General features: G+C 33.7%; 1 protein-coding gene across 1 annotated transcript; it reads left to right on the top strand.

Annotated features, from left to right (window-relative positions):
* The first annotated feature begins 1,804 nt into the window (after positions 1-1,804).
* Positions 1,805-7,292, top strand: LOC148946061 (cytochrome c oxidase subunit 4 isoform 1, mitochondrial-like). Its single transcript, XM_089098017.1, has 3 exons — positions 1,805-2,044; positions 6,040-6,232; positions 7,033-7,292. Exons 1-3 carry the CDS (start codon positions 1,805-1,807, stop codon positions 7,167-7,169), a joined length of 570 nt encoding a protein of 189 aa, XP_088954143.1. The 3' UTR covers positions 7,170-7,292.
* Positions 7,293-13,418: the final 6,126 nt, after the last annotated feature.

The following is a 13,418-nucleotide window of genomic DNA, read 5'->3' as shown; positions in this document are numbered from 1 at the left end:
AATATATTCAAGGATAAAAAGAGAATAGATACAAGTAGGGGTGTCAACTTCACTGCATCCATCACATTAGTTTCCTTATTAGTTGAAGAGCTTTTGTATCTTGTATATTTTTATTTTCCCCTACCATTTAAACAAATACTTGGGAAACTATAGGTTTCACCATTTGCCTGGAAGTTCAGGGAACTTGTTGGCCACTACTAGTTGCCAACCCTATTAGGCTTAGGTTTCACTTGTTCACCACTTGTGAGTCCAAGCAAATTCAGTCCCAGATTTTGCATTCAAGTCCAGCGAACATTGTCCATCACACGTCAAGCCAAAATCAATCCAATCTTTTATTCCTTATCTCTATGACTATCTTACCTTAGTTCTGCCCTAGGAATGACATATGTATGGATGATAGATATTCTTTTCTATCAACAAATGAAAATACATCATTTTTATACAATCCTAAACAGGGCTTATCCCAGATTTGCCTCTCAGTCACTCAGACTATCTGTCTTGGCTTATTCTACAATTAGGCATGTCTTGATGCCTGCAAAATATTTGATTTTCAATTCCAAATCAAATTGCTTCCCTTTCTGGTAACCAATAGTGGGATATTTCATTATTTTGGCAGGCAATCAAAAACCAAAAGTAGGGATTGAATATCAAAGTTCCCACATTTGTCAGTGATTTAGTAAATAATGTGGTCTCTGTTTATTTTTTCTTCTGACTACTTTGTATAGGAGGGCTGGTCCTAGAAACCTCAGAGAGGGCTCATTCAACCAGAAGTTGCAAGTTCTGGTAACCTTTTTAGGAGTCTAATTGTTAAGAATTAGAAGTTCTTGCCAAAATTAATGCAATCCATTTTGAAATAAATATGTGATGTCAATAGATTTAAGTATATTCTGTGCAATGAATTGGTGATACTATCTATACACCAAAAATAAGTTGGTTTTAAATATAACCAAGGATAAAAAGAGAATAAATACAAGTAGGGGTGTCAACTTCACTGCATCTATCACATTAGTTGCCTTATTAGTTGAAGAGCTTTTGTATCTTGCATATTTTTATAATAAAAAAATTGGTCAATGATAACTGAGCCCAAATGTATTTCAGTCTATGCAGACTATTGTTGCTGGATTGGAGCTTATTGTGCTAATTATAGATAAGCAGTTAGGGGGATTTAGCTCCTCCAAACTTGTAAAAGATACTGAAGGAAAAGGTTGTTTGTATGCTTGAAAGAGGTTTGCTAATGTCCCAAGATAATTCATAGTTTCTATAAGTTTTACTGTTCTATCACTTTTCCTCTGCAATTCATCTTTTTTATTCAACTTTCATGTTAAGTAGAATCTAATTTCCAGTAATTCTTTTATTTCAATTACTCAGAATTAATGTCTTAGAATCAAATGTATTCTATGACGTTTAGTTAATTTATAAAGAAATTACAAGGAAAGTTTAACTATATATAAACTTGCCACTAAAAAGAGCAAGCAAAGTGTCTAGTGTTCAAAAATGGTTTTCATAATTCAGTGTTTGTTTTATCTTAATTTTTAGGATTTCTATTTTTAGTTTATCTTTGATGTAAAAAAGAAAAGGTAAGTGCACACAGCAGCATAGATTTCTAAGAAAGTTTTCACATATAAGGCCTTTAAAAGAGCAATATCTTACTTTTTGGATCTAAGTTTTTTTTTTCTCTCTAAATGGTTTGTACTTGTGAATCATGTTTAGTTATGTTTTTAGCACAGAAATATTAAATTCTATTAGCTCTGAATTTGGATTCCCATCAATCTTTTATCTTATAAATAAAATTATCATCTTCCAGATGACTGGCCATCAGATTGCAAGGGTATTGAGTCGTCAAGCCAAGGCAATTACTGTTCAATCTGCATCAGCAGGAACTGTTGCACACCATGGCCATCATGAAATTAGGGATCATGTCAAGGACAAAATTGGCAAACGGGAGGTTGTAGGTTATGGTTACAATGGCCAGCCAAATTACGTAGATAGACTTGACTTTCCTTTCCCAGCAATTAGGTATAAGGAGCCTAATGCTGAAATTGAGGTATGATGGATTGATAGAATTTATCATTTCTAAAAATAATTTTTGAAAGTTTTCTAACTTGAGTATGTGAGAAAAAAGTTGCAGTTCACAGCATACAAAGAGTACCTGGTATTAAAGTTGTAAAACTAAGAACAACACATAGAAATGGGAGAAACAACTGTTTTAAAATAGTCTTAAAAGATTGTTTGGCCTATTTTATATTACCATAAACCAGCAAATTGGATCAACTGTATTGCATAATACAATGCTGGATTTAAGATCTGGAAGACCTTGCTTATTCTTCTTATTTCTTGTCTCTAGATTTAGATGAAGGGGGGGGAGAAACCCCCCCCCCACGCCCATCATATCCCATAACAAATATCCAAAAAAAGTGTTGAGAAATCAATTTTTTCAGCATAACTGAACTAGATCAAAACCGACTCTATAACTCAAAACGCAATATCTCAGGAGAAGCTTAACTTCATATATATATGCATATATATATATATATATATATATATATATATATATATATATATATATATATATATATATATATATATATATATATATATATATATATATATATATATATATATATATATATATATATATATATATATATATATATATATATATATATATATATATATATATATATATATATATATATATATATATATATATATATATATATATATATGTATGTATATAATGTGGCTAAAGTTGATGGTACTAATAGCTTGGCTTCGAAATTTTCTAAACTTTCCTCCACTAAAATAGTACCACCTGGCAGACATGTAACATGTTTTGTTACTGGTTGTAAAATATGTGGATCAAATTAGAACAAGAGCATTAAATATATGAGAATTCCGAGAGTACTGCAGATTCTTATATTCCTAATTTCATCACAGGCAACACAACAGCGCTGCATAAGTAAAGAACAAAATGGGCCCAATGTATTATTTTTTTTTTTTTTTTGCCAAAGCACTTTGTATAGTTGTTGTAGAAACTTTGGAGGAAGCTCATTTGATTGGAAATTGAAAATCCTAATGTCCTGTTTAAGAATCAATGGCTGTAAGTTATGCTAGTTGCCCATTTTTAACACATAAGGTTTTTATGGAAAGGATGACCGTGTAAACTTTGGAGGGTGCTCATTTGATTCAAAATTGAAGTGCCCTCTTTAAAACTCAAAAGCTATTGGAAGGTAACCAGCCCGTCCCCCCCCCCCCCATTACGCTCTTTGTTCCCCAAATGCATCAAATCAAAATTTTGAGAAACAACCCCCAGAGACCAGGGGCAAGGGTTGCAAGTTATGCCCCAAGGACATATTAGGTTTTTATGTAATGGGTGGTCATAGAAACTTTGGAAGGAGCTAATTTGATTAGAAATTGAAAGTTCTAGGGCTCTTTTTAAGAGTCAATTTTGATTGTAGGGCAAACCCCCTCCCCCAAAAAACACTCAAAAAACACGCTTTGTAGATATGGGTTGTGAAAAGGGTGTAACTCAGGAATGAACGAGTGTAATGCTTCAGAACTTTCAGGAAATGAGGGAGATGATCAATTCACCAAAAAGGTAATATTGCACAATCTGCTACTTCTACAACAACTAAAACTACTACCACTACAGTTCCTGCTTCTGTAGCAAGTACTACCGAAGCTGAGGGTATTGAAGCGAAAATTTTAGGAAATGTTGAGGGGAAAGTTGAACTAAATCAAGACATACTATTTGGACACAGATTGTCTAAAGGACCTATCAGTAATATCTTTGAAAATCAAAATTGATTGGAAATTTAAAATGCAAGTGTTCTTTTTAAGAGTCAAAAGTGCTTGGAGGGCAACCAGCCCCCCTCCAACACGCCCATCAATTCCCCAAACACATCCAATCAAAATTTTGAGACTGCCATTTTATTCAGCAATGTTGAAAAGTCCAGTGACTGTGTCTTTTGGGATGTCACCTCCCTGCCATAGCCCTTATAATCTTGCCCTTACCCTTGCCTCATAACCTATAAGCTCTTATCATCTATTTATGAGGTTTTTTGTTGTCTTTTGCGATATTATGAGGAATACGAACATTAAGCTCAAAATAAGGATTGTTTTTGCTAAAGTAAATACTTCACAATACTTGAAAAAAACACACAATACACAATACCTGCCACAACCCTGACACCAAGCAATGTAGTCGTGATCATTCAAAGACAATATAGCGCTACTTGGACTGAAGAGGAATTTAGAATTCAATCTGTAGTTTATTTGCTGACTGTGACAATACAGTGACAAAACAAATATTTAAATACGTCTTGGGGTAAAAGGGTCCCAAAATATATAGTTGAAAATTAATTTTTTTTTTATTCATTTATTCTTTGCTTACAAGGAGTTTTTTTTTTGGGGGGGGGGCCTTAGTGGAAGGTCAGTATTAATTGTTTACTCAATTAGGACCTTCGAATGAAATCATAAATTACTCAATCATTATCTTCAAGACATTTTTTTTTAGGTCTTCTGCTTTCTTTCTTTTTTTCATTTTTACAGAAATGAATTAAAAACGAATAGAGACTAAATAGCAAAAAAAAGAAGTTTTTCTTAACAAAAGTAAAGAGTGAAGCTATGACTTGAGCAGAGCAATGAAAAACTACCAGAAATTATAACGAATAATGAACTAAAAGTTGATAAAACTTAATAAACCGAACTAAATAAAAATGAAACCAATAATGAACTTAGGATGTACTAAAAATAAAACTGATATTCGACTCAAACTCAAAATGAACAGAAATTACTAGATATATAAACGGGGAAGTCGTTCCTTTTGTACCCCAATTATAGTTTAAAAAAACAGATGTTAAAAGACAGATATTAAAGTTAAAAGAAACAGATATTAGACTTAATAAAACACATAACCAATAACGAACTTATGTACCAAAAATTAAAACTGATATTTAACTCTAACTCTTAAACAAACTTTTTTTTTAACTATCGAAATGCGCTGGCTTTCTAGTAGACACGAGCGGATTTTGAAAATTAAAACGCAATTTCTAATAAAAAAAAACTAGAAAATGAACTACTTTATCAAATAACTGTATTATTTGTTTTTTGATTTTATATTTTTGGTATTTAACCATCTCAGTGATCTAAACTTGAAACTGTAAAAGAAGAATTACTTCCCAGCTTTGTAAATAGCATCAGTTTATTTAAGGCGAGATTGAAACTGGTCTTCACTTTGTCAGAAAATGAGGATTTGAGTCAGTGCCTAAAACTCCAGGATGAATGTGCTGTGAATGATAGAAATATGATAAGTTATATTGAACAAATCGAGGTATTGTAAGGGACATTTGAAAGACGTTTCATTGATTTTGCTAAAGAAGAAAACTGCATTCTTGCCTTTATACACTCATTTTTGCTTAGCAAATAAAACATGTCCTGTTAATAGCAGATGTCCTGTTAATAGCATACTCGTAAAAAAAAATATTAAGTTTGATGCACTTCTTTCAGAAAATGCTTGTGATGTAATTAATTTTGGGTGTTCACTACTGTCTGGACATTTCTGAGAGCTAAAAAAAATCACAAAAAAGTATATTAGTTGCTGATGTGGACAAGGATTTTTATGAATGAAATGAGTTAAAAGCAAAAATTTGAAGATTTACCTGCTGCTTTCAGCAACAAATTCCGAACAAGCTCAACAGTTACATTGACAATAAATGAAGTCTATGTTCTGTAGTATACTTTATTTTACATTCAAGAATTAAATCATACTAATTAAATCAATTAAAAGTGTTATTAAACCAACGCCATAGAATGCGTAAATTTTAATGTAATTTAGCTTGTTTTATCAATTTTGTCCGAGTTCTTGTATATTCTTTGAGTGACCTCTACCTGCTCACCCTGTGTGTTGGTGCATGGTCACAATGCTTTGTTGCAAGTGATCACATGCCCCAAAACAATAGGTAATATTCATAAATATATTGTATTAAATATCAAAATATGTTAGCTTTGTAAAAGCAATAAGTATACTAATTTTTATAGCTCTTGAGGGAGAAGGAGAAGGGTGACTGGAAAAAACTTACTACGGAAGAAAAGAAAGCCCTATACCGTGCATCTTTCAGACAAACTCTTGCTGAGGTCCAAGCCCCTACTGGTGAATGGAAATCAATCTTGGGTGTAACCCTTTTCGGAATGTCTGTTGCCGTGTGGCTTTACATTCTTATGAAGAAATACGGTAAGTTTGCTGGTGATTTTGAGTAGATAGTAAGATTTTACATTGACTGATAGATTCAAGATTAAACTCAAAACCAAAGTCATGAGGAACTATGCCTTGGTCACAATGAGGAATGTTGCATTGTGCCCACTTTTGGGACTGTGGGCTCAACATTTCAGAATTATTTCCAGCGATTATCTTTAGGTTATGTTTGACAGGATATATTTCTCTGATTATTCATATTTTTTCCCTCTGTGCGCGAATTAATATGTTTGTCCATCTATGTATCTCATAATTCACAGGAAGTGATATAAGCTAGATTTACGACTACCGTATATGTGTTGAATAATCGTCTTTTTTTTTTTTTTAATATTTACGTAATCGAGGTTAGCGTCTGTGATCCAGGATGCAAGAGTGTAAAGTTTTCACTTTCTGGGGACGGGGCTTTAGCTCCATTTGAAGAGTTTATTTGATCATAATATACGAAAAGTGATTGGTTTTAGTTCTTTCCTATGGTATTTGAATCCTGTTGCTTCATAGTTTGGTAAAAGGGGTAGAAAAGTATTCCTTTCTGTAACCACTACCTCCTGGGAAAATTGAAAACTTTTACTTGGAAATGTGCTTCATGTTTTCAAGTAATCCTCCCCAGTGAAAATCGTTTGACACCCCTTCCCCTAAGGGTCAAACCTGTTTGCATCAATGGTCCTGATTGTAGTACATGATTTGTATTATTTTGTTTTTTTTAGATAGAGAGGAAGGGATTTTTGTAGATAAGCGTGTATCTATTTGTTACATAGGAACTTATTATAATTCTCTTGCAGTTTACCCACCCCTACCTCCCACCATGACCCCTGAGTGGCAGGAAGCTCAGCTCAAGCGTATGATTGAACAAAGACAGAACAGAATCGAAGGTTTGGCAAGTCAGTACGACTATGAAACTCAAAAATGGAAGGAATAAGCTTGAAATATTAGTTAGGTGAAAAACATAGCTAGTATTATGAATTCCGATTTTTCGTCTTATAGCTCCAAGGTGTCCTCGTCTACTTGAGCAATATTTCTTTTAATAAACAAATAACCTAGACTTATCTTTGTATTTAAAGCCGCTTTGGTAAACTAGGAACTGGTAAAAATAGCTATATCCTGGGCTAATTTTTGGCACAAAAGTGCCTTTTAATTGAAACCAACTTCTTAAAATGGGCTTTTAATGGAATTGAATTCTGCAATCGCCAATGAAAAAGAAACTCATACATTCACTATAGTAATAAAGAAAATTATCAAAATTTGTCTGGTACCTATTAAGCCTAGGTGAAGCAATATTTCTTTTGTGGCTGCCTCACATTTCATTCAATTTTTAGGTCGAGTTTGTAATTCATGACCGGCTGGTCATTTCTAAAATCTTCCCTTGTAGTTCTAGATATGTACACCCCAGCTTCCTATTGCTGACACAACATACGTATCTTTTCAAATTCTTGATAAGATTGTATCAATTTATTTAGAAGGCCTTTGGCAATATGATTATATAGATTCATTCAGAATAAGAGTTATAATTTAATATTTAAAATAAGAAAACGCCTAGAAGAGGGATGCCCCAAGCAGCTGTCCCGTTTGACCGTTCCAGTCTTTTTGAAATTCCCATGCCAAAAAAAAATATGCTGGATCAGAAGACTAGATCAGTCTTTCTTAATATTGTGATCAGTAACCTGAAAGAACAAAAGCATACCTACATTTTTTGGACCCCTCTCTAAGTAGTGTTTTGATGACTTTTTTTCGTGAAATAAGCCGATACCTAAAATTTTAGTAGCCGGAAGATGGAGAGGAATTGTTTTCATTAGGTGATTTGGCACTACAATGGGTTTGTACAATTGTATTTTTCTGGAATGAGCTTAGTATCAAGCTCTGCTGTAAACTCAGTCAAAACGGAAACGTTGAGCCAAATAATTATCGGAATAATGAACAGTGTATGTACATACCTTTACTTAAAGACAGTTAATGGCTGCCTCACCAAAGAGGTGATTTCTATATAAGAAGTACAAACAGAAAGTAATTAAAGAACCGTTTTCTTTAGTGGTTTCTGGTTTCTTTCTGACACTTCTTTTATATTAGCTAAATAATGATGAAATATATGTGATTCGATCATAAATGTCTTGAATCAATAGCTCTTTACCTTGCAATAAATACCAAAATAATTGAAGCACGGGTTATTACAAATATAAGCGTTCAGAGGCCAATTTGATCAAGTCCATAAAACAAACACTATATAAAATCCGAAAACGAGATTTTGCCATTTGTTTTGATTTTAATGTAACAGAATCATGTTAAAAAATGGTTATTATCAAAATTTAAGTTATAAATAGATTAATTTGTTTTATATATAAAATTACAATGAAAAAGGCATGAAGGTATTTGAAGGAGCTGCTTGACTTGTTTATGAAATTTTGGACTAAAAAAGTGAATGTGAAATATTTTTTACAAATCATTAATGTCAAAGGGTTTGATCTGTCGCCAGAAAACGTTTCCTTTGAGAGAATGGGATGCATATCCAAGTTATACAAAAAGACACATAATGCCTTTTGAATTACAGCAGCTGATTAGTCTAATTGACCTATTAAAAAATATTCATATTTGAAGTCATTATAATTTTTTTGTCATTTTAAGTGTTAATCCGTATTTTTAGGGGTTTCTTTGTCGCTGTATGTAACCAAATCTAGGATAAAAAGCTAATATTCCCACAATAAACGACGACGCTAAAATTTACGCCGAAAAGTGCCATGTCATTGTGAAAAAAAGTAGAAAATCTGTATTTTCTGGACATGGAAATAAAGTTTTTTGACACTAAAACTCTGAAAGGCTCACATTCAAAAACTGTCACAGTAAAACTCAGCACAGAATATGTGTATAAAAATAGTCACTGGCTTAAAATAATATTTCATGAGCTAATAATATCATATATATTTCGGGTTATAGGTCTGAAAATAGATTTTTCTTTCTTATATTTTAAAAGCCTATTATAATAAAAAATCGTCATTCTGGGTTCGCTTCAATCTTCCCTACTACGTTGTTTAAATCAATTAATACTTCCACTGCATTAATTTATGTTATAATAATCACACACTGAACCAATTTGTGGCAGAAGGACTCATTATTGATACAAACTATTACTACTACTACTAACAACTCACCGCAGCACCAAGCCGCCTGAGGCCAACACAGCTACGCACGCTCCTCCTCCACCCCAGTCTATTCAAAGCCTCCCTTTTTACACCCGCCCACGAAGTTCCCATTTCCTTTAAATCTTTCTTTATGACGTCCTCCCACCCCAGACGGGGACGACCTGCTTTCCTTTTAGCCCTAGATGGTTGGCTGAAAAGAACAACCTTCGGCAATCTGTCATCCTTCATCCACACAACGTGCCCTAACCACCTCAACCTTTCTTTCATTATAGCCCTAGAGAGCGGTATTGAACCACATTTTTCGTATAGCCTATTGTTTGAAATACGGTCAGTCAGCCGGGTACCTTGAACAATCCTTACGCAATTTCTCTGGAAAACATCAAGCAAATCTTCATCCGCTTTTCGGAGCGTCCATGCTTCAGAGCCATATTTGACCACTGTCATCACTGTAGCTTCTAATATTCTAATCTTGGTTTGTAGACTTATCTTCCTATTCTTCCAGACTTTTTTTAACTATGAAAAAACACCCTGAGCCTTGGCTGTTCTATTTTTAACATCTTCACTACTCCCACCATCTTTACTAATAAAACTACCGAAGTAAGTGACGTTGCCCACTCGATCAATCTTTGCATTACCCAACATCACCTTTTCACCTTCACTTATTCCTAGCCTTAGTGACTTTGTCTTCCTAACATTAATCTTCACACCATTTTTAGCACACTGAACTCGCAAAACCTCTAAAACTTCATTCATTTTGCTCACACTTTCATCTAGGATGCTTAAATCATCAGCATAATCCAAATCCAGGAGACTTTTTCCTCCCCATTTGATTCCATGGTCTCCCATTGCCTTTCCTGTGCTCCTTAAAACAAAGTCCATCAAAATAATCCATATAAAGGGGGATAGAACACAACCCTGCTTAACTCCTGATTTAATACAAAACCAGCTGCTAACCTCATTTCCTACCTTAACCGCAGCAGTGTTATTCTCGTACAAGCACTAATCACTTTAATGTATTTGTCTGGTATACCATACAAGGATAAAACCTTTACTAGAGTTCTTCTATTAACAGGATCGAACGCTTGGTCATAATATATAAAACTCAGAACCAAAGGAGTTTGAAAACTCACGCACCTGTCACTTATTAACCTTAGAGTGAAAATTTGGTTGACGCATCCTCTACCTTTTCTAAAATCGCACTGTTCTTCTCTTAAAACTTTGTCTACGACATCTCTCAGTCTAAAAAGTATCATATTACTAAGTAGTTTTCTACCTACAGAGACCAGACTAATACCTCGATAATTACCACACTCACTTTTATCACCTTTCTTATAAAGTGGCTTAATTAAGGTTTTCCTAAAATCGTTAAATACTTCCCCTTTTTCAAATATTCGGTCAACGATTTCGTTGCTATGAATTATTTATAAATTTGACTTTCTCCTTGCTAGTCGTTTTTCTTGCAGCAACTTTCTTATAGTATATTCCAGTGTAATCAGGTTAGTCCTGACCAACTCTTGGAGTAAAAAAAGCCTGAGGAACTTATTTGCAACCATAATTTTTTTTAATGGTGTACTAAGAAGAGAAAACTTGAAGACTGTAAACCTAATTAATATTATATTGCAAATGTTCGATATATCTGATTCTAAATTAGGTCTTATAGCAGACTAAAGGTCTTAAAGAAATATAAGAACAAACGATTTGCCCCCAGATTTCCCTTAAGTAATCTTTTGTGTAAACGTAATTTTAGTTTGGCATATCTTAAAAAGTCTGCTTAACACCTTGACCGCCCGAACAAATTCTGTCGGTAATGAGGCTTTGACATTTGCAGTTACTTGGCTGAAACATAATGGCGGATTCTGGGGGGGGAGGGGGGGCGCGCCCCCTAGCATAGTCTAAAGTAGTATAATTTACTTAATTAACTCAAGTTTGCGTTAATTAAACTTGCTCCTAACGCAAGTTTATTAGATCAACCTATTTTGCGCCCCCCCCCTAAAAAAAAAAAAATCTCGGATCCGCCCCTGCTGAAACATGGAATTTGACGACACACGCTATGTTTGAGTGATCTCAAACAATCAACAAGGGGACACACCAGCGGTTCTAAAAATGTCATCAATCCTAAATTTAGGCTGATCACCATATATTTTGCATCCATGTCATAATCTTTGTTATGAGAGGAATGTATTGATGTTGCAAGGACGAACTGTCCCTAAGTTTCTGTCCCAAGGAAAATTACTTGATTGCTTAAAAATAGGAAAATCACCGAACTTACACTGCCTCTTTGTATTTCGTATTATAATTAAGATTAATATCAGGCTAATACTCAAAGCTAGCTAAACAAATAAAGGCATTATTTGGAATGAACCACCCATTTTTATTGAGAATCTTTGTTAAAATGAGCATTTCTTTGCACGAGTTCACGTCTATTTCTATGAAACATTGATAAATCTGCATCTTGTGCCTATAAACCCCGATGTCAGTCAGACTGGAGTAATTACTCTAAAATTTACAGGTAAAATTCTGAATCGATTGCCAAGATAATTTCAATTCTCACAGGCCGAAGCGTTGTTTCAGACTTATATAGTATTTACCTGTTGAACTTTTGAAGCATCGTTTGTTATAAGAGATAATGTTTGTTTGAAAATAATCACTTGTCACAAACACAAATGAGTCGAATTCGTATTTCAGAGTCGAACGTAAACAAAAATGTAGTAAGATTGGTAAAAATAAAAATAGATAGCTAAATCATCACATCAGAAAGATTAAAAGCAAATAAATAAAACAGTAGAAATTATTAAGAAATTAAACTACTTATTAAAAACACAAAGAGGAGGGGGGGGGGGTGAAATGGAATATCAAGAAAGAGGGAAACTATTGGGATGGTATATTTAAAAAATCTCTTAAATGTAGTGGATAGAATTTTTTTCATACCTTGAAGTAAAGGAGCGACTAAGGGATAAGATAGATGCAGGCTCAGGAGCAGCGTCCAAGCGTTTCTAACCTCGCTTTTTTAAAGCACGGAGTATGAGACTTAATCGTCTTTAAAAATTATTTGTAGTCTTTTTTTGGATGGATTCATTTTTATTTGTCTCTTCCTGGGGAATACCAGAATGCAGTACTTCCATTCCACTAATGCGGGAATAAAGTAATAAAGAATAAGTGCGAAAAAAAAGAGTAGAATTAAAGTAGGACACAATCCGGCAGTAAGTATGTTATAGTGCTTACTATTTGAACAGGAACGTTAACAAAATTGATTCTTACGCTATATTACAAGTGTTTCTACTTAAATTTTTTCAATCCCTTAAAAGCTGGTGGAAAATCCCTAAAAATCCCAATTTTCAATACCAAAATCCCTCAAAGTTTCCCCATTTTCTGACTAATTTCCAAGTTACAAGTAAAGACCTATTAGGCTGACTTTTAATAGCATTTGTTCAAGACGACTTATTTTGCAACTCAAGACCTTTTACGTATACCAAAATATCTTTTTTTGACGTTTAAAAAAATGCTTTGTATTTATCGACTAGTTAAGTTCAGTTTTGATTTATAGATTCCGGGGTCCAGATCTCAAATTCTGGACCATATGAATATATTTTATTTATTTGTTTGTCTTTTTTTGCCATTATTTTTTCCTTATCCATTACTATTTTTGCAACACCCTCGTTTTTATTTGAATTGGTTTGAAGGATTAACATGAATGATATCCAACCGGTCGCTTTTTCACGCATTATTTTTTTTTTGAATTTTTTATATTGAGTTGTTAATTTGAAGCAGAGTATAGTAGCAAAAACGAATCACATAAAGCTTGATTTAAGGACAGCGGCTGCATTTTGATGTTTCGGAATATTCGGTTTTAACTAGTGTAGACTGCTACCTGCCTCCCAGTTTTCCAGAAAATGCCAAATGTCGACGCACTTTAATTTGTATTCAGGAAAATTTAATGAGAATTACCGAATAATAAGATTTAAGAGAAAACACCAAATACTAAGATTAATACCCCGAGTCAGCGTTGTCGTCGCAACCCTCATTGTCTTTCCCAATAC

The sequence above is a fragment of the Artemia sp. Qi Xiang Cuo genome, chromosome 12 (assembly GCF_049724085.1).
Source record: "Artemia sp. Qi Xiang Cuo chromosome 12, ASM4972408v1, whole genome shotgun sequence".
Taxonomy (NCBI): Eukaryota; Metazoa; Arthropoda; class Branchiopoda; order Anostraca; family Artemiidae; genus Artemia; species Artemia sp. Qi Xiang Cuo.
The sequence above is the reverse complement of the archived record's forward strand: the minus strand, read 5'-3'. Positions and strand labels throughout refer to the sequence as shown.

Coding starts and splice junctions, on each gene's coding strand:
- LOC148946061 (XM_089098017.1), top strand. CDS start 1,805: ATGACTGGCCATCAGATTGCAAGGGTATTGAGTCGTCAAGCCAAGGCA. Junction 2,045..6,039: donor AGCCTAATGCTGAAATTGAG/GTATGATGGATT, acceptor TAATTTTTATAG/CTCTTGAGGGAGAAGGAGAA. Junction 6,233..7,032: donor CATTCTTATGAAGAAATACG/GTAAGTTTGCTG, acceptor ATTCTCTTGCAG/TTTACCCACCCCTACCTCCC.